This window comes from Borostomias antarcticus (assembly GCF_949987555.1).
Source record: "Borostomias antarcticus genome assembly, chromosome: 22".
In the NCBI taxonomy this organism is placed as follows: domain Eukaryota; kingdom Metazoa; phylum Chordata; class Actinopteri; order Stomiiformes; family Stomiidae; genus Borostomias; species Borostomias antarcticus.
Window position 1 is genome coordinate 5,035,465 of NC_140255.1, and position 22,114 is coordinate 5,057,578.

Below are 22,114 nucleotides of genomic sequence, written 5' to 3' on the forward strand. Positions count from 1 at the left end.
AAGACAGTAAATTAACAGTAAACAGACAGTGTTTCTTCCTGTCAAACATCAGCAGGGCTGTGACATGAAAACACCATCACTCCAAGGTGCTCTTCTCCTGCTTTCTTCTCTCCTCCTCTCATTGCTCCCCTCTTCTCCTCTACAGATCACTCCTGGTAATCTGTAGACTCTAAATGTCTGGAGGCTTAATAAAGCTGCCGCTCGGGCGCCTTGGTAGCTCAATGGGCTGGGGCGCTTACCATGTAAAGGCTAGTCCTTTCTGCAGCGGCGTGGGTTCGAATCCGGCCCACGCCCTTTGCTGCATGTCTTCCCCTCTCTCTCTCCCGCCTTTCCTGTCTGTCACCTACACTGTCCTATCATAATAACAGCAGAAATGCCTTAAAAATAAATAAATAAAAATAAAGCTGCCGCTCAAAAACAGCTCTGTTTTCCTGTATCACTGACAGTGTCTTCTCAGACTGGAAAATAGCTGTGTTTCGCCCCAGTTTAGTCTCTCCAGATCCGTCCAGCTATGCTCCACCTGCAGGGTTAGAGAACAGTTGGTGTCAGGCTGATATCAGACGGACATTGTGTCTGTGTTTTCCAGAACACTTCTTTTCAATTAGGCTGGGTGAGAGAGACGGGCTGAGGGATTGAGGCCGGAGCTGGATGAGAGAGACTGGAGCTGGATGAGAGAGACTGGGGCTGGATGAGAGAGACTGGAGCTGGATGAGAGAGACTGGAGCTGGATGAGAGAGACTGAGGCTGGATGAGAGAGACTGGGGCTGGATGAGAGAGACTGGGGCTGGATGAGAGAGACTGGGGCTGGATAAGAGACTGGGACTGGATGAGAGAGACTGGGGCTGGATGAGAGAGACTGGGGCTGGATGAGAGAGACTGGGGCTGGATGAGAGAGACTGGGGCTGGATGAGAGAGACTGGAGCTGGATGAGAGAGACTGGAGCTGGATGAGAGAGACTGGGGCTGGATGAGAGAGACTGGGGCTGGATGAGAGAGACTGGGGCTGGATGAGAGAGACTGGGGCTGGATGAGAGAGACTGGGGCTGGATGAGAGAGACTGGGGCTGGATGAGAGAGACTGGGGCTGGATGAGAGAGACTGGAGCTTTCAGAGATAAGCTGGTCTCTAGATTGATGTAAAAGTACATAGGAAAAGCAATAATTATTGAGTGTGAAAAATGACACCAGGAGTAAAAATAAAGAGACAGAAGGCCGAGAGTACAGAGAGGGAGAGAGAGAGAGCTTCCAGACAGCCTCCTGCTGTGCTCCATGGCGCCCCCTCCTTCTCCTCCAGCCCTCAGCTCGTCCTGAGTTACCCTCCACTGACAGTCCAATCACCAGATGGGCCCTGGGAGGCCAGGGCTTGCCAGTCAGAGATCCCCTCATCTGCATGCATGATGTGTATATTGCAGACATTTAGCAGACACTTTTATCCAAAGCGACTTACAATAATTGCATTTAACGTAGGTAGTCAGTGTACTACTACTTGCCAGAACTCACAAGTGCATCTCCTTTCTAAACAAGTGACGAGCATAATCTGGTGCTAAAGCCAAAGTGCAAAATATGAGTAGCAAAATATGAATCCAATAGGTGCTTAGTTTCCTCCTTCCTTCACCCCTCCTCTGTCATTTACTGTAATCTGAGTGAATTAGAACCCCCATCACTTTCCCTCTCCAAATGGAGACCTCCTGGACTGTAGACTCAGCATTTGCCAGGCAGTGGTGTGTTTCTGTGTGTGTGTGTGTGTGTGTGTGTGTGTGTGTGTGTGCGTGCGTGTGTGTGTGTGCGCACGCGTGTGTGTATGTGTGCATGCCTCTCACTTGGCAGGTTTAAAGTCATTTTGGTGTTTGTCTGTCTTGCACTTGACTCACTGGTTTCATACAGTAGCAACCATCGCTATGTCTGACCTCCTCTGCTGTTCACAGGTCAATGCTCCTTACTTTTATTCATACAATGTGCATGGTATTATTCTGATATTTTGATGTTCTGTTATATGTCTGCTTTAACCAACCTCTCTCCTCTCTTCCAGCTTAGCTCTAACCTGTGTTGGAGGCGTGTGTGTTGGGGTGGTGTATGTTTGGATGTTGTGTGTTGGGGTGGTGTGTGTTGGAGGGACGTGTGTTGGGGTGGTGTATGTTTGGATGTTGTGTGTTGGGGTGGTGTGTGTTTGGATGTTGTGTGTTGGGGTGGTGTGTGTTGGAGGGACGTGTGTTGGGGTGGTGTATGTTTGGAGGGGTCTGTGTTGGGATGGTGTGTGTTGGGGTGGTGTATGTTTGGATGTTGTGTGTTGGGGTGGTGTGTGTTTGGATGTTGTGTGTTGGGGTGGTGTATGTTTGGATGTTGTGTGTTGGGGTGGTGTGTGTTTGGATGTTGTGTGTGGTGGTGGTGTATGTTTGGATGTTGTGTGTTGGGGTGGTGTGTGTTTGGATGTTGTGTGTTGGGGTGGTGTGTGTTTGGATGTTGTGTGTTGGGGTGGTGTATGTTTGGATGTTGTGTGTTGGGGTGGTGTGTGTTGGAGGGACGTGTGTTGGGGTGGTGTGTTTTGGAGGGGTCTGTGTTGGGATGGTGTGTGTTGGGGTGGTGTGTGTTGGAGAGGTGTGTGGGAGGGATGTGTGTTGGGATGGTGCGTGTTGGAGGGGTGTGGATAGTGTGTGTTGGATTGGTGTGTTTTTGGATGGTATGTGTTGGGGTGTGTTATCCTAACCGAACCCTTGCAGACCTAGTGAGTCAGTGTCAGACTCCAGGTGATCGTGGTTGTCTGATACAACCACATCAAACCAACCCAGATCATTCCCACCCTCACAGGACCGATCCATAATCGAATACTCTGAGCCTTTGACATAATTATCTTGAGGCAGTGTGATGGGGTCTGGACAGAGATCTGTCTCCACTCCGCCCCCTCAGTCCAGCGCAGAGAAACCTGCGCACCTCCATCCTACTTCTGACTCCTCCCACATCATTCAGCTGGAGTCAGTAATAGTTTGGGACACACTAGGAAAGACTAGCACAGAGAAGGACAGATTAGGACAGACTTTCACAGATTAGGACAGATTACAGACTAGGATCTCGCTAGGTAACCTCCGTATCTCTCTCTCCCCTACGATGGGAAGCGACTGTTGACATGGAAATATGATGGGAATCAACAAAAGAGGCCACTGATAACATTGGCATGACTAATCTCTTTCTCTTACTCTGTCATTCCCCCTACCCTTCCTCCTCTCTCCCCCGTGCCCCATCTCGCTGTTCCCCTTGTGTGTTTAAGCTTCTCATGTGGCTCTCTCGCAAGTGGCAGAAATCCTTGTTTCTTTTCTCTCACTCTCTGTGTGTGTCTCTCTCCCACCTATGCTTTCTCACCCCACTCTCCTCCTTCATTGTTAGATAAGTGTTGTGTGTGTGTGTGTGTGTTTGTGTGTGTGTGTGTGGGGAGAACTGTCTGTTATAAATCTTGTTCCAACGGCGCCTCTCAGATACCAGGCAGATAAAGGCAGACCATAAATAAGGACACATAAGACGCACGTTATTGCTCTGCTCTTTACCACAACAGGGCCATGAATAAATACAATGATCTGACCTCCGCCTCCCCACAGGGCATTATGGAAAACACCACTACAAAACACACCTATGTAGTTGGCTGTGGTGTAAGGGGTGTTCAGGTGGAGAGAGAGAGGAGTGTGTGTGTGTGTGTGTGTGTGTGTGTGTGTGTGTGTGTGTGTGGGCGGGCGGGCATGGGCGCGGTCACGCACATATTCCCCAGCACAGGATGTTGCCTGTAGCTGTTCAAGAGGATTTTCAATTTTGGCTCTCGGTCTCCATAGCAACCTGAATACAATAAAGCCATTTTGAATCAGAGCCCGTTTCCTCTCTGACTCTCAATCTTCTCAAGGCTGAGAGGAAGAGAGAGGGGAGATATAAGGAGGGAGAGAAGGATAAACAGACAGACAGGGGAGAGTCTGTTGGGGAGAGAGAGAGAGAGAGAGAGAGAGAGAGAGAGAGAGAGAGAGAGAGAAGTAGAGGGGGAGAGAGAGGAGTGTGTGTGTGTGTGTGTGTGTGTGTGTGTGTGTGTGTGTGTGTGTGTGTGTGTGTGTGTGTGTGTGTGTGTGTGTGTGTGTGTGTGAGTGTGTGTGTGTGTGTGAGAGAGAGAGAGTTTGTCTATCTTAGTAGCAGGTCAGTAATTCAGAGTGTTCCCAGATAGATGCTTCTTCTCCTTGTTTTTCTGGTTGTGGTTGTGGAGAAGCTGTATTTCTCCACCCCCCAGCTGAGGACCAGCCAGTCTGGATCAGATAAGCTCTACTTACTGGGACAGACATCTGGAACACAGACCTGACTGTTCCCTGTTCCAGGAACACCAAGATGTAGGCTAGTACTGGAATTGCATACTGTAGTCTAGAACTGGGAAGATAGGCCAACATTGGAAAGATATGAGGTAGAACTGTCCGGTGGAGATGTAAGCTACATGAAGAGCCTCCCCTTGCTAGAGTTGTGTAAATAGTGGGTGTTCTCTCCCCCTGCCTGTCAGCGCCCATCACGTTACCCCTCAGCTAGAGAACATGTAACATGTCGCCTCGGCTTGCCACACTGCACCCTGGGAGTCTAAATCAGGAATGGCCTATTCTGCTGGGATGCAACAACACACTGAATTGAATTGAATCACAATAGTTCGGTTCATTCAGGGTAAATAACACGTCTGTGCATGATCAGCTCAAAAACCCAATTACTGCAGCATAAACGCTGACCTTGACTAGCTCCATAATGAGGTCGTAGTTATCACTCTCACTGTGGATGAGAGTAGTATGATAGTATGATAGGAAATGTATTATATCATCTGCTTTTTAACCTAATGAAACTAAACTGGTACCTGAGAGATGTCTTGTCTGTCTGTCTGTCTGTGGTAGACCTGGGTTGAATAGATCACATTTTTGGGGTGAGTTTGATTTATATCAGACTGTGTACTTGTGGGGTTACTCTACTGGTCTCGTTTCCTTGGGTTATCTAAATCAAGTTCACCCTGAGTGTTTGACAGTATTGGACCCAGGTCTGGACTGTGGAGTCATTCAGTGCTCACTAGCTAGCTGTGTGTGTGTGTGAGTTGTCTTGCGGGTGCTGGCTATGTGAGAGAGTTAACGGTGGTCACTCTTGCAGACATACGAGACACGGGAGCCAAGCCCGTCATGGTGTACATCCACGGAGGCTCCTACATGGAAGGAACCGGAAACATGATCGATGGCAGCGTCCTGGCCAGCTATGGAAACGTTATCGTCATCACGATCAACTACCGCGTGGGAGTTCTGGGTAAGATGTGCCCTCGCACTCTTTTCTCCTTTCTTCCTTCTCTTCTCAAGGTCGTTTTTCTGGGCCATCTTTGTAGGCCAGGTGTGTGTGTGTGTGTGTGTGCGTGTGCGTGTGTGTGTGTGTGCGTGCGTGTGTGTGTGATGATGAGGATGGTTGATTGCTACATGCTGGTAAAGAATATGTATGCTCTATACATGTTTGTGTGTGTCCTTTCTGCTCTCCCTGTCATGCAATGTGTGTGATTGTGTGTGCGTGTACAGAGGTCTGCAGCAGTGGATTGTGCAGGTGTCTGCTGTTTCTGGAACGGGGGTACATACAGAGAGAGGACAAGTCTGGGAGAGGGAGAGTGAGGGAGGGAGGGAGGGAGGTGGAGATGAGAGGCAAGGGGAATTGGAGAGTGGATTGGGAGGATAATTATTGAGCAGAAAGACAGATAAAGATAGGGCAAGAGTGGGAGAGAGGGCGAGTGACAGAAGGAGAGAAAAGTAAAGGTCTTAGAGAGGAGAGAGCATAAGAGAGACACACAGATGATTGGAGGGCGGGAGCGAAAGAGGAAGGTGAGTGGCTGTTGGTTGGGGATTGACTCAACTCTCAGGGACAGAGAGAGAGAGAGAGAGAAGAGAGAGGGAGAGAAGAAAGTTACCGCAGAAAGACAGAGGGCTCCATGGAAACAACTGCAGCAAAACAAAATGATGTTTGTTAGCTCTCCCATATGCAAAGAAAATATATTCCCCTACATAATAACTGTCAATATATTATATATATATATATATATATATATATATATATATATATATATATATATAAAATAGAGGAAATATATTGAATAATATATGATACATACATAATATATTGAATAATACATAAGGAATTGTTGCTTTTCATATATTGCAGTATATTGGAAAATATACCCACTAGTTTCCTATGGAAATGTACGGTTTGATATATTACTTATGTATTGTTTGATATATTTATTATATTTTCCAATATATCACAATATATTTCTGTTTAATAAGGGCTCACTCCCTCTCACACACAGCTCTGTGCATTCCCTCTCCCTCTCCCATTGTCTCTGACTATGCTCTCCTCTTTCCTTCATCTCCTCTCCCTCATCCCGTTCCTATCCCTCTGTTATCCCTCCCTCACCACTCATCCCGCCCTCATCCCTCGCTCACCACTCCCTCATCCCTCCATCATGCCTCCCTCACCCCTCTCTCATCCCGCCCACCTCCCTCGCTCACCCCTCCCCCACCACTCCCTCATCCCTCCATCATGCCTCCCTCACCCCTCTCTCATCCCGCCCACATCCCTCGCTCACCCCTCCTCCACCTCTCCCTCATCCCTTTCTCACTCCTCCATCACGCTCCCCTACTTCTCTCTCACCTCTCTGCCATCCATCTCCCTCGTCTCTCTCTCATCCATCTCTCCTACCCTGCTCACCTCTCCTTCATGCTCCCTTCATACGTGTCGAGCACGGCATCTACTGGGGCCGTGAAATGACATGTGCTGCTTCTGATGGGATGGTGGATGCTGCTGCTCAGATGTGTCTCAGGGTTCTCCAGGTCCCTGCCTGGTGGAAGAGAATGGGCGGGGGGGTAAGCACACAGTGTTATCCTGAGACCCTCTGTTGATAGAGGTACAAAGAGAGAGGGAGATGAGAGAGGGAGAGAGAGAGAGAGACATTATTGATTTAGTCATCGGGATTGCTTTCTCCGAATGTGCTGTTTCCTCTCCTCATATTTGAGGGTTAGAATATTGAGTAGTAAGCCTGCAGGACATGAGCCACAATTCCCAACCACAAGACCCTAGTCCGTCAGTCAACATTCCTCCTCCCCCTCCTCTTCTCCTCCTCCCATCCTTCTCTTCTCCTCTGCCTCCCCCTTCTCCTCTTGTTATCCTCCTCCTCTTCTACTTCTCCTGCTCTCCTCCTCCTCCCCTTCTTCTACTAATGCTACTGGAGGACTGAGCTGAGAGGATTCTGTCTCATGTAAAAATGAGGGTATTTCTAATATAGCAATATGCTGGAGGTGTCTTTTTTTCATCCTAATGCATCTCATTTGCTAAATGCCATTTTACCACACACACGCACGTGCACACACACACACACACACACACACACACACACACACACACACACACACACACACACACAGCACTCAGGAGATATTTCACTGATGAGCTTTTACAGAGAGAGTTCTACCAGCCTCTGTAAAGCCGGTGGAGGAGTGAAGGCAGCCATGCATGTAGTAGCGTGATAATGTCCATTACTGCACAGTGGTCTGCTAATCTCCCTGTTAAACTGTTATCAGAGACACTCATACTAAACAAATATAAACTACCGCAGCAGAGAACACATCTGGAAGGACCAATTAACACTTGATCCTGACTGTTGAAACTGAGAATGGAGGGCTGCTTAGAAAGCCCATGTTTAATGTGATGAATATAATGGATATACTGTATACTGTGTCACTCACATCTTCCTGGTTACTGGCAGACCAGAGATTACAGTACGCAGCACAGTAGCATATGGATATTATCAACAGGGTCAGATCTACACCAGTGAGGCCACTGGGTTTCTACTGCTGATCGGTACTATACTTCTGACCTGTACTCTACAGCTGACCTACTGTAGATGTGAGAGATAGAGAATGAAATAAAGTTTGTGTGAGAGAGATAGAAAATTAGAGAGAGAGAGAAAGAGAGAGAGAGAGAGAGAGAGAGAGAGAGAGAGAGAGAAAGAGTGAGTGAGAGGGAGAACATATATATTAAATGTCCCCTAAAGGATTGTGTAGGACTCATGGCATTTAAATAGTGTCAGCTTCAAAAAGTAATTTAAATTCGGAGTTGGAGCCTCAACAGTTTCAAGTGAAGTGGCAAACTAAATTTAAATTAAATTAAATTATAAAAACAATATTAATGAAAAAATGAACACATTTTTAATTAGTCTGCTTAGAGGGATGAGGGAATAATGGAGGCTGAGAGAATTATACAACATAATGAATATAGAGTGGAAACAAGGCGAGGCAGCTCTAACTCTCACACAGGCCTGCCTCTCCACTGCATCAGAAAAAGAGAGTGGAGGAAAAAACCCTTCAACCCTTAATTTCCAAATAGGTTCTTTAGTGAGTCAGGTCTTTCAAAGATATGGAACCGTCATGCTGGGACCGTGTTGTGAATGGAAAGGGTTAGGGTTAGGTTTTATATCTACCTGTGTTTAGAATGGGTTTGGGGTTAGGATTAAGGCCAATTTATACTTCGTCGTACGACACTTTTGAAAGTGTCAACAGACAGAAATGACGTCACTGTCGACACTTTTTTGTGTCGGATAGGGGTGTCTTGCACCTACCAAACTTTCTAATGTCGCAGACGCCATCACTTTCTTCGCACAGCTGTGATTGGATAGCTAGATAGAAGGCACGTTCGTTCGTTGCCATGGATCAATCAGCCAGGCGTCTGCAAGTTACCATGGAGGTGATCAGACACCTCGCTGAAGTATAAATGCTAAATGTCAGTCAACATTTTTTTTCTGTTGACAGACATTTGTCGTACGACACTTGTCGACTGAGTATACATTAAGCTTTAGTGTTACCCATTAAATACATTTAACCCATTTTACCCATTTAAATACATTTGAAACCCTTCTAGAATTGGTTGTGGTGGAACCGGATACACAGTATATGTTGAGGTTGGCCGTTTAGGTCTGTTTGTTTACAAAAGGGCAAGCCTACGTGTGTATGTGTGCATGTTTGTGCATGTATATGTTTGTGTACGCATAAGTGTATGCATGTGTGTGTGTATGTGTATGTGTGTGTGTGTGTGTGTGTGTGTGTGTGTGTGTGTGTGTGTGTGTGAGAGAGAGAGAGAGAGAGAGACAGATTTAACCTGCCTCTCTAATGATGTGTAATGAGTCCCAGTCAGAGGGGAGTATCTTGTATCACTGCTCTTTACAAATATAATTACTCACCAGCTCTCCAGAGCATGTCAATTTCCAGGTCCTTTGGGGAGGACTTAATTAGTGGTTCCAAATGCATTAAAAATTAACAAAGGGCTGCCTCTCCTGCCAAAACACAAGGTGAGTCTTCTTCCTCTTCCCAACTATGTGCCTCTCACAGGAGACACAGTTGAGTACACAGTGTACGTCCTAGGATGTTCACCTCAGAAACTATCAGAGCATAATAATACAAGGGATACTCAACTTTGGGTGCAGTATCATACTGATACTGTATCCTAATACCGGATTTCAAGAGGTGCTCTTCATTGAAGTAAGCTTGCAGAAACTATGCTGAAATGCCATTTTATCGAGCTGCTAGCAGCTTTCTCGAGAGCCACTCATCCAAACAATTTCACGCTCAACACAACATTTCCTTGCATCCTGTGAAATGCACCTGCAGAATTTCAATTTCAAAATGCCAGTTCTTGAGAAAATCTAAATCCACAGGCATTCAGAAACTCCTTCCATTATAGTAGGATGATGTGGCCCCCATCAAACCAACTTGGCTTGAGCAAGTGTGAGGTTTGAGTGTGTGATTTGCAGATATCCGATGAAGCCATGGTTCTTATCAAGGCTTCAAGTGGCAACAGCAAGCATGGACTCTGTGGACTGATGGGAACGTTCACCCCCTTAAGGGATGTTAATTTAGCTCGTTTGGCCTTGTGGTTCTATAACATCCTATAGGTTGAGAAGTAGAGCTAGCACCCAGCAGCTGTGGCCACATGACACAGCATGACAAGTGCTTCAACAGCTGTCTGTAGTCATGAGAAAGATCTACTCTTCTACCTGGTGTGTTACCAGCTTGTTAGCTCCAGGTCTCAGAACCACCACCCAATTACCAGCTTTCCTTCAACGGCATAAGATTTGTAAGGGATAATGAACTTTGCCAAAAAGTTCAAGTAAATAATGTAACGGTTGGTTACAAGATAAAACGTAAGGTACAATGTATCTAACTTGGGTAGAGTCAAGAATGTTGTTATAGAAACGAAATACACTTCGCAAGAGCCGCATCTCTTTTTCAACACAAAATCCGCTCTGGGTAACTTATCCGCTACATAAAATATCCGCAGTGTGCACACAGCCTAAGACCGGCCTGCCATTGGAACCGTTCCAGTGAGAGGGCAACTGGTTGGGGGTGTGATGGGTTACCCCGGGACCCCAGCAGTCCAGCCCTGCGTTGAAGACTGGGCAGCTGGGGATATCGGCGCTGGAAGGCAAGTTTTGTAACAAGTTTTGTAACTGGAACACTGACATCAACCCTGGAACCTCATCTGGGCCGATGGAATCCTCTGGTATGGCAGTGTTCTTGGGGCTGTTTGGGCCCCATTGGGAATGATCAGGAGACGGCTGGTGCGCTGAGCGAGACGGCCCTTATTGGCATCTGGTTGAAACAGCTCACATTCTGGAAAAATATTATTTTGGAAGAGTTGTGTTTGCACAACATGGACTGGCTGTCTATAGTCATTTTTTCCCGTTTGGGTGATAACAATGTCCATAAGTCAATTTATGACATTAAGATCAGTCCGTTCCCAAGAGAGCGTTTGATGGGCACTCCCTTATGCAAGACAAAATTAGTAATTATTCAAGCAGTCCAATGACAATTCACTAAAATGTTACGAAAACAAAAACACCCTTAACAGCCCTCTTGGCCTTTGGTTTGCAGTCTTCTTGTTGTCACACACGTGATGATACTTAACAGAACACATTGTCTTACCCCCCATGACACAATATCTCAAGCTGTAAAGAAGAATTTTGATGGGGGGGAAAAAAACTAAAATATAACAAACAAAAATAAAAACATTTAAAGGACCTGTCTATCACAAGAAGTTGAGTCTTATGTGGAGGTGGCCATTTTACATTTTGTAATAATTTAATTGGTTGCAATCTGCAACCACACACCAGATGCCGCCACAAACAGACTTCACCTCCAAAGGTCACAACATTTAAAAAGTGTTAAGATGTGGTCATATATGATCTGGTTAATATTAGTATTGTTTGCTTTCTCTACAAACATATGTCTAAAACAAATTCATTTTCCAATATAAACATGAAAATATTTAAAAGAAAATGAAAATGAAGTTTACTCAAAATAAAATCCTCATAATACAAGTCTTGTTTTTCCCTCAGGGCGTGGGCTTAACTTAATGTTTTAAAAGTAGGGGAGAAATAGAAAATACAGAGAAAATAATGCATAATAATAATAATAAGTGTAGTTGAAACCAAATATGGTGAACAGTCATTAAATGTAATATAATGGATCTAACTTTAAACCAAGATTATGAACATTGCAACTGAAATTTATACTTAAGTCCTTTGGACCTGGCTAGACCTTTCTGCTTGACTGCATTGGCCTCAGCCTATGCTCCCCTGGAGTGAGAGCTCATCCTTCTGCTTTCCGGTGCCTTCTTTTAAAGCTCACCGATCACAGAAGGACTACTTGGCTACTAACTCCTTTGCTTTTGGCTTGTGGCCTGACTGTACATTGAGCCGAGCGCAGCAGCCATCTCATGGTCTTACTGCCATATGTGACCCGCGATCCCTGACTATCCTGTTAGGAACCGACGGTCTCAGCCTTACCCCACTTTGCTGTGGGTATAATAACTTTGACCGTTTTCACCAGGCTTGCCTGTTCACAGAGCTATTGCACTCCTCTGTTGAAGTGTGGACTGTCTTCCACGTAGAGTCATCCCTAACTTCAATACTTCGCCACACCTCATGGCCAGAGCAACGACGACAGTGGCAGCGGCGGTGAAATAATATTACAACCCGCAACCACAAGGGGCAGTAGAGCACCGCTACATGGTAGTAGGCTACTAGGATTCTCTGACAATCTAGTTGCCATTGCTTATAGCCTAATGTTATGCTATAGTCCTAATGCTATGTTTCTCAGTTTGATCAGTCTGAATTGCAAACTTCTTTTTTTGGATTAGCTACACTGCAGTGGGTAATATGCCTCCAGCATAGTTATAAGATCTGGTCTGGGATCAGATTTTAGTGATTGCAAATGGCAATGCTAGGGAAAACTGCGTGTTATCCTAGATAGAATGAGACATAATGGATAAAGTAGCATACAATAATTGAATCGTATATAGGCTGTTTGGGAATGTGTAGGCTATTGATTGTCAAATGATATTGAAAATGTCCTCGGTGAACCCAACATAGCTGTCGGTTGGGGAGGGGTATTTCATTCTGATGGCTGTGACAATGCAACTCGGGATGACTCTTCTGTTGCCAGGTCCAAGGTGTTCCCCTCGAAGTGCCCACTCCAGCACAATGCGATAGAATACGAGTCTGTACTGCCTGTAGGAGAGGAGGGTTGATTAGAAGAAAGAAATGTAAATTCTAAGATATTTACTTATCAAGCGGACAAATTCAAGGCAAAAAATAATTTATGCATTATGCATGTGTTATTTGTAAGCTACTTACTCAATTGAAAGCTAGCCATTTGGTCCTACAGGCTTTGGCTGAGTCTTCCAGTTCACTTTTGGCACAAGAAAGAAAGTTTCTACCACTGCCCGGTTGCTCAGAGAGGGAAAATCCTCAAGAGTTGTGAGACAGTGTTGTGTGGTGTCTGATGTGTCGTTATTTCTGGAGACTTCCAGATGTGCATCTTCTGGCCTCAAGTCCCACTCAGAGAAACAAAGGCATTCCTCCTCTGTTGGCATAGGGTGATGATGTAGGCAAGAACACCACCAGTTACCATCTCTTCGGGAGCGTGCAGCGGTTTGTTGTTCCTCTCTCTGTCTCCTCACCCTCCTTTCAAGGAGCTCTTCGTCCGTATACTCTGGCTCAAAATGATATGGACGTTCAACATATTCTAAGTCATCTTCTATACCCTCAAAATCTGATAAATATTCAGCCATATTGGACACAATATTCCAGGCACCAACAAGCCGATCGTAGCGTAGAGAATGTGAGCCGCGAGTGTAGCCTACGGACGGAGAATAGCTAGTCTGCGCGCTGTGCTCTGCGCATGTGTGCTGGAGCAAGTGGGGAAAGATTTTTCTAAAGATAATATTACAGAGGCAACAGACCACGGATTTGAAAACCAAAACAAGCCCTCGCTCTAGGGATGCACAACTAGCGATTCATAAAAAAGATTGATGAAAACAACCGTTTCGCAGCTGAAAATACATTTTTTAGAAGCTGCATTCTCAGTGCCCCGTCTGCCGCCATTACATGGATATACTTGGCTCGCGCTGGATTTTAAATTTCTATTACAGGCCTCCGAATTACACCAAGGTTATCTCGGTGAGTCAAACGTCTTATAATACGCCGTAAATAAGGTCCAGGTTGTCGAAAAAGAGCCTACCCCTTTAAGGAAATTTCAAGAAATGTTCATTGGTGTGGGTAGATAAAACATTAAAGCTGCTACGCAGCGATGAGGCGGGGCCAGGCAATTTCAGGCAAGTTTAGGAGCAATAAGCAAGAGAATAGGAAGATAACAAGAAAGTTCACATTCCAATGTTCATTTTGCATCAGTTGAGGATTGAACTTGTAACCTCTGACACCAAGCAACATCCTCTATCTCACTGAGCTAATTAGCAACAACTCACGTTTGGCTTCACAAATTGACTAAGCCAGTCACCAGGTGAACGTGTGGTATATGTAAAAGCCAACGAAAATATGTTTGTTGATTAAAGTATACACACTGAAACAAAGGATATAACAATAGAAGTTGCATCATATAATGATGGTATGCCCTTCAAAATGTGGATGAGTGGCTGAAGTGATCAGAGTCTCATAATATACAACAAAGGAAAGAGAAAGCTGTTGACAGTACTGTGTATTGTAAAACATTTTGATGCATTGTAAGCTCAGTTTTGATGACAATCTGGTCAATGACTTCGATAAGATCCAGTGTAGCAAGTTTTTTGTTAATTGATTGAAAAATGTGAGATGAGATATGTTTATTCATTTTTACAGGTTTTGTTTGCTTTTCTTCATAATTGAACATTAACTTAAGCAGCTGTGTGCTCAGTCAGTGGCCAATCAATGAATTTAGTCATTGTAATCCTCGGCGGGGGCTGGGTAGGGTTGCCAACAGCGATGTCTCCGATTGGTGGAGCTTGCGTTGGATTGTGGGTAGTGTATTTTTCTCAGTAAGAAGTGTTGGTTTCAGAGGACAGAATTAAACATATAAAAATGCAATTTTTGAGATAAAATTCTGAAAGAAATCACCCTTTCATGACAATTTTGCCCTAATTTTTCATGAACATTGGACCTTTATTGAGCGAGAATTTGTAGTAAATGTACAGTATTGCTAATAGTAAAACATTTTGATGCATCATGCGCTCAGTTTTTGATATTTCAAAAATCTGTCAGGATCGTTTGGTGTGGGCTGTCTGATGATGCAGTGTGTGCATTTTGGTTGCATTTGGAAAAAAAATGTGGCAGGACTTAGGTTTAGATATGTTCTTTTCCATTGACCGTTTGAGGGTATAATTCAGAATACTGTAAAAAAAATAATCTTTTTTTTACATAAAATTCTGAAAAAAATCACTACATATTGGATATGTTGCCAATGTTGTCACTTTTTATGAGGATGATCAGACATTGATTTGGCAAGAATTTGTAGGAACTGTATACAGAACTGTTAACAGTAAAACGTTTCGATGCGCTGTGGACTAAATTTTTCATATTTCAAAAATCTGTGAGGATCCTTTGGTAAGGACAGTCTGAAGATACAGTATATCAATTTTGGTGTCAATTGAACAAAAAATTAGGGAGGAGATAGGTTTTACAGTTTATTAAAAAATCTGACATCAAAATTCCTGCAAGGTCAGAGCATATGAAAGTTTTGTCTCACTTGGGACTACATTCACATGGTGGTTTTACAGTGTTAGCACCTATGGTTGATTTGTTATGATTTTTTAAAGTTTTAAACTTTAGACTGTTGCTGTAGCGCCACCTTCAGGTTTATTGACCTACAATGCAAGTTGAGGACTTTGGGTATAGTACTGGAGCTATGTGCAAAGTTTGGTAATTTTTTGTCCACGGGAAGTCAGACTTCAGTGGAAGATGGAGAATAATAATAATAATAATAATAATAATATAGGCACATACAATAGGGTTCCGGCAGCTACGCGGCCTGGCCCCTAAATATAGCAGTTTTGAAATATTAAGTTTTGAACTATATCAAGTCTCGCCATTTCTCTGTTAATGCAGTGATAGTATACATTAGGCTTGTCACGGTTGTCGGTGTTACCGGTGTTACTCGGTGTTATGGCACACACCATGTATTCACCGAGTCATTACTTTAACATCGCCAGACCGTTGTGTTCCGCACCCACCATAGTTTTACCTATTTAGTTAATTTTCGCATATCAGCGCCCACTCATCAAACTCAAACAAGTGTCTGTGATCTGTCCCTCCGCATGCTCACGCAGCACAGAGCGGAGTCTAGAGGAGTCCGATTTCACTTTCAATTCACGTGAAGAGAGTAGGGAGGGGGTGTTATGGCTACAGCTCATGGCTAGCTAACGTTAGCATAGCCTAGCTAACGTTAACAGCTAAACTATCCACCGAGGAGTGGCTGTTGCCATTAGCTAGCTTGCTAGCTTATTCTAGCAGCCTATTCTCTCGCCTATTCTAGAAGCGTTCCGTTATAACAGCAACGATTTGCGGAGGCAATTTGGAGTTGTACAGTATGCCTCCATAGCTTGCCTGCAAATGTGGGATCAGACTAAGGTAAGATATAAACATTAGGCTACACTTGGTCCTGTGCTTCTTTATAATAAGAATTTGTTTTTGCCATATAGTTTTTCAACATACTATGAATTTCCTTCGGGCATGGTGCATATTCCTAGTAGACTATGTTGAAAAACGACATGGCAATAAAACTTATTCTGATTATAAAGAAGCACAGGATCGATTAAAGTTTATCTTACCTTACTCTGATCACGCATTTGCAGGCAAGCCGTGGAGACATACAACATCAAATTGGCTACATGACAGGGCTGTTCAACGTAAGGCAAAGGACTAAAGATTAAAGTAAGCGTTCTCTTATTGTAGGCTAGACGGTGTGTTACCGGTAATACCGGTGTTGGGTTTAGGCTATCAGTCGGTGAAAAAAAATCCACACCGTGACATCCCTAGTATACATGTTATAGTAGAAGAATATCGAAAAATCTGAAAATTGATGTTTGGAAGGAAAAAAAACACAATTTTGACTGTAGTGTCTCAATGCGTTCAAAGAGATTTGAAGCCTGCGAGCTAATCTTTAACACTACAGCTACTGAAGCGGTACGCTGAGCACTTATTGCTCAGGGAGTCACTGCAACCTTAATTGCAAAGGGGTCATGTCACTCATCAGCATAATTTAAAAGCTGATAAGTTACTAAGCATTACGGTTGTTCTTTTACCCCAATACCCCAAAAAAGGACCGCAATAACATCAGGTATTGACCATTTCACAGAATGTTCATATTACTGTAAAACAAGAATAACACAGTGTACAGTGCAGTTAACTTGGACCAAGAAGTCATTGCTCTAGTGACCCAAAGTTCTAACGATTCCAAGGAAAGGGTCTATACCCGAAATTGCTCATTACAAAACAATCCTGAATGTCAAACTACAGTACTTAGGGCAGCTAACCCAGCGTTGGATACGGTTCAAGATTTAACAGATGAATAAAATACAAGGTAAGACTACTCAACCATTTAACATTTAGAGTTCTATCAAACCAACATACCGTGATTCCCAACGCTGCCCTTGGAATTCTACAGCGGCAGTTTGTGAATATTATGTATGCAGGGCACCCAACAGGAACTTTGATTGCCGGTAATTGCTAATTACCACTCACATCTGAGAAACTGCAGGAAGCACAGACAGTAGTCAAGCCAAAACACAGTAGAAGGGCCATCCTCAGGTCGCCACTATTGTTAAGGAAATTATTCTAATCATTAAAAATTTGCAGTTGATATGCCAGGGTTCATCTTTGCAAAGCTGGGCTTTCTGGAAAGAGATAAAAGCCAAAAGCCATGACTATCCTCAAACAGAGCGTTATACTGTATCCACTGGGGGTACAGCCCATACATGTACTATGAATATGTAAAATTCCACTAACTAATTATATGAGAGGGTTAACGGAGAGTAGTACAGTTCTACAGGTCAACAGCTGACCTGCATGTGAACGGAATCAGCTGCTAAAAATGGGCAACACCCTTCCTTACTATCACTGGCTAAGCAGAGAAGGTTACAGAGAGGAGAGAGAGGGTTCATGTAAAAATGTTCTCACAAACCCACATCCAAGTTCTGGTTACACTGGTGTCAGACATTAAATAACGAAGATAGATTTGAAATTCTCTATTACAGTGTGTGTGTGTGTGTAGGTCAGCATGTGTAGGTCAGTGTGTGGGTTAGTGTGTGTTGAGGTCACTGTATGGGGTTCAGTGTGTGTGTGGAGGTTAGTGTGTGTATGTCAGTGTGTGTGTGTGGGGGGGGGGGGGGGGGTAGGCATATTTGTTGTATGGCTACACCTCTCCTTTAGGGAGGAAGAGAGTAGGACAGTGGAATCCCAGTGGGCTCTTGCCGAGCCAGGATCTATTCCTGGCCGTCCCAGAGTACCTGTCTGTGTACAGGAGCTACCTAGCCCCGTTTGGAATGCTCTAAGACACAGCGCTAAGCTCTAAGTAAGTCAACATAATATTTCAAATACACAGGCTGACATATTCATACACTGTATTGGAATGGGGTGCGTCACATATAATGTAATGCATTTAGCCCGATTTCTGTGCAATGTGCAGAACAGATCAGGGCCGCGCTTCCTATATACGATGTACCTTGGCGATCTACGACACTTCTTAAGGTATACCTTGGCGAAGGGACAGTTTTTCCAGTTTCCCAGAGTAGTGGGTGCCTGAAGATACATCGTAAGGTACATCGTAAGGAGGTACATTGTAAGGTACATCGTTAGTGGAGCTGTCCCTTGTTGATGACATTTTCAAGCGTTCTCATAATCATTTAGATTTTACCCCAATCTAATATTAACAAAAAGGAAGCTATGCCTACTTAAGCTCACCTGCTTATCTATTTTAGTCAGGACGAGACCTCGTGATAGGTCCAATTCATACATTATAGTCTACAAAATATAAAATAAAGAGTATTTATTGGGCCTTATAAGCCTAGTCTGGTATTCTTGAAAGCCCAGGGAAAACAATTATAATGATGATGGCTAATAATGATGATGATGATAGCTAAATGAGTGACTGATTTTGTTGACCCGGTGTTCTGAAAAGTTGTCATACAGCCTACCTCCTCAGGATGACCTACCACCCATTATGTTATGTTCAATTCATGGCTAGCACATCCTGTCAGGTAGGAAATGTTGATAGGCATTTCAAAATATCCTACATGACACAATACGCTACGAATTAAACACAATATTGTTTTAATGCAGCCATGATGTATAGGCCTACATGAAGCATGAGTTGGCATGAGTCACCTAATATCTGTCGGTATCCTATATAGTGGTGGGGTAGCCTACAGACAGCCAGAAAAGCCATGCCATCAAATTGCTTCTTTACATAATAAAATTATGCTCCTTTACATAACAAAGCGTTGAATGTATACAATGGATAGTTCCTATATTTGATTTGGCTCAATACAATTTAAAAAAACAACAATCCCGTGATGTGTTATGTAGGCCACAAAAAGTTATTTTCATTGTTAATTGACATAACCTTTCTTGTACACTGATGATGTAATTTGCGCAGGTAGGGTAGATAGATGTGCGCTATATTGCAACTCTCCTTTTTAAAAGTATAATATTGCTATTATACTAAAACTATAATGGGATGAACGGAGCGCATCGCTAAGGGATGCATACGATGGGTTCAGACCGCCCTTAAGAAAGTATCCCTTGGCTAAGGAGGCTCTGGGAAACAGCGTGTCATCTCAAGGTAGAGCTTACGATGCATCTTCAGAAGGTACATCGTAAGGTCGATTTACAATGTACCTTGGGAAGAGCTGTTTCCCAGAGCCTCCTTAGTCAAGGTATACTTTAGACTAAGAAGGCTCTGGGAAACGAGGCGGCACCTAGAGGGGGACCTTATGACGTTTCATATGATGAACGTAGCGCTACGATGGTTCTGGGAAAGGCGGCCCAGGACTGTTTCTCCAATCAGAGGTCAGGAAACACTGTTGCTGCCCCATTGGCTCCCTGACCCAGAAGCTGAGCCATGATTGGCTTCACTTTCATGCACAGGAATCATTGTCTTCATAAAAGACAGCAGTTTGGATATACTCCTCATAGGACATCTAGAGGAGGTAGATGTTGGAACAAAGACACGGAATCAATGGGTAAAGCCAGCGATTTGGTTTGTTAATTTCTGACGACTTCCTCCAAGTTTCCCCCAAACAGCATTCTGGCTCATTTACACATTAGGGAAACTATCACATTCAATAACTGGAGAACTAAAGAGTCGGTGAAAGAGAGAGAGAGGATTACACAGGAACAAGTATCCTTTCTGTCTGCCATTATCCCAAGGAGGAGCAGAGACAATGTTTACCTCCGCCCCAGGGGCAAAGCCCCGGAGGGCGGAAGGTAATGTTTTCGCCCCTGTCTGTCTGTCTGTCTGTCTGTGTGTGTGTGTGTGTGTGTGTGTGTGTGTGATGATGCTGCAGCAGTTATTTAAATCAGCAATATTTATATTTCGCCTTGCGCCTGACGAGACTACTGGCTGCAGTGTAGAGAGCGACAAACATGCTGTTAAAGCTACAGTATTGCTGATTATGGTGTTTTGTGCGCACAATACCACTTAGTGCGTTGTTATCAACTTGTTTGCCAACAAAGGCTAGAGCTACTAGTTAGCTGTTGATAACGAGATCAGCTGTTGCAACTGGAACGCTCACCTAGGGAGTGACCATTGCCAGTTCCCACTCGCACCTCCTGAGACAAATGGAATGCACCATAACGTTATATTTCTCATTCGTGTGGATAGTTGAAGAGATGCATTCTGTAGGCTACCTCAATAGAGTCCGCTAAATTACCATGTTTAATGCATACTATCTGTTAGTGTGAAGTGTGATTATTTATGTACAGCCAAGATCGAACCCAACATGGGCAAGTGAGCGTAAAGGCAATACTGCCAAGCAACACAGTGACACCTGTTATCAATCAATCAATCAATCAATCAAAGCTTTATTTGTATAGCACATTGTGTTGCCTCTGGGTATGAAATGCGCTATACAAATAAAGCTTTGATTGATTGATTGATAACAGGTGTCAGTGTTGCTTGGCAGTATTGCCTTTACGCTCACTTGCCCATGCTGGGTTCGATCTTGGCTGTACATAAATAATCACACTTCACACTAACAGATAGTATACATAAAGCATTAAACATGGTAATTTAGCGGAACAAGAACAAGGGAGGTGGGTATACGACCCACCCCTACATATTCCAGAGGGAAGCAAAAAACCAGTATCACCCGGGGGCCAGATAAGTGAGCTGTAAAAATTCTTCCCTGACCCCTCTGAACAAGGCGATCGTGCAAGCTCCTTGTATGTTTGTCTACCAGCTAAGAACATTTATGAAGCAATAAATTACATTTTCAGAGTAAGAGAAGCTAAAAACAACATAGGAGAGACATGGCAAATACTGGTGTGTGTTTGCTATGGCCCAGGCCTAAAGCCGGAAGTGGGCTGGTGTATGTCTGGGTGTATGTGTGTTAACTAAATGCTACGACATCCACAGCAGACACAAGGGTATCTATCGGACTCAGGGAGGTCTGCTGGTGACAGTGGGGCATCCACTGGACCTGGTTAGAAGATAGGAGGGAGAGAGAGAGGCACTAGGGAGAGGGAAGGCAGAACAGGGTTAGTAGCACACAGAGCCATAAAAGCAACACGGATATTAAAACAGGCAACCTGGAGCAAGCTCCTGGAATATATTTGTCTAACGGCTAAGAACATTTATTGAGCAATAAATTACATTAAATTACATTTTCGGGGCAAGAAAGGCTAAAAGCATCAGGTCCAGGCCTAAGCCGGATGTGGACTGATGTGTGTATGTGTGCGTGTACTAAATACTACAACATCCACAGCTGACACGGGGGTATCAATCGAACTCAGGGTGGTCTGTGGGCAACATTGGGGCATCCACTGAACCTGGTTAGAAGATAAGAGGGAGAGAGAGAGGCACTAGGGGAGGCAGAAAACGGTTAGTAGCACGCTGAGCCATTGAAGCAACACAGATGTCAGAACAGAACAAGCCTGTTTCAGGGTAACCAGCTTCTGTACACTACTTGATATACATACAGTGCATAGCAGAAAATACATATACAGAGGATTCACAGGTAGGTTTGAGGCTGCCTTTCTGTGTCTCAAGGTCCTGGCTAGTGATTGTAGGCTAGGTCGAAACGGTACGTCTTGAGATCTCACTTGAAGACCTCTGTTGTTTCGGCCCTTGTTAGGCACTCCGGTAGGGTGTTCCAGAGGTTGGGGGCATAGAAACTAAAAGCTGCCTCTCCGTGTTTCTTGGTCCTGGCTTTTGGAACTGTTAAAGTTCAGTACCTGAGGATCTGAGTGGTCTGTTGGGCATGTACCTAACAAGCATGTTTGAAATGTATTGTGGTGAGTGACTGTGGAGAGATTTATAGACTACTAATAGTATTTTGAAGTCTATTCTACTAGAGTTGACAGGTAACCAGTGTAGTGATTTTAAGGCTGGTGTGATGTGTGCCCTTCGTCTAGTCTTAGTGAGGACTCGTGCTGCAGCATTCTGTATCATTTGTAGCTTAGAGATTGCTTTCTTTGGTAGGCCTGATAGTAGAGCATTGCAGTAGTCCAGCCTGCTTGTGATGAAAGCATGCATTAGTCGTAGTAGCACCTATTAAA

The 22,114-nt window shown here is 44.1% G+C and overlaps 1 protein-coding gene across 9 annotated transcripts in view; it reads left to right on the forward strand.

The window, feature by feature from the left end:
* LOC311323982 (neuroligin-3-like) overlaps nt 1-22,114 on the forward strand; it is a gene marked incomplete at both ends in the record, with an annotated part of 198,643 nt that overhangs the window by 39,768 nt on the left and 136,761 nt on the right. For 6 of the 9 annotated variants that reach the window (XM_084456325.1, XM_084456326.1, XM_084456331.1 and 3 more), the window contains one exon: nt 5,137-5,286. In XM_084456325.1, the coding sequence (XP_084312451.1) occupies nt 5,137-5,286 (150 nt within the window). Of the gene's footprint in view, nt 1-5,083; nt 5,287-22,114 lie in introns of all 9 variants that reach the window. The other 3 variants (XM_084456332.1, XM_084456333.1, XM_084456329.1) reach the window with 2 other exon arrangements.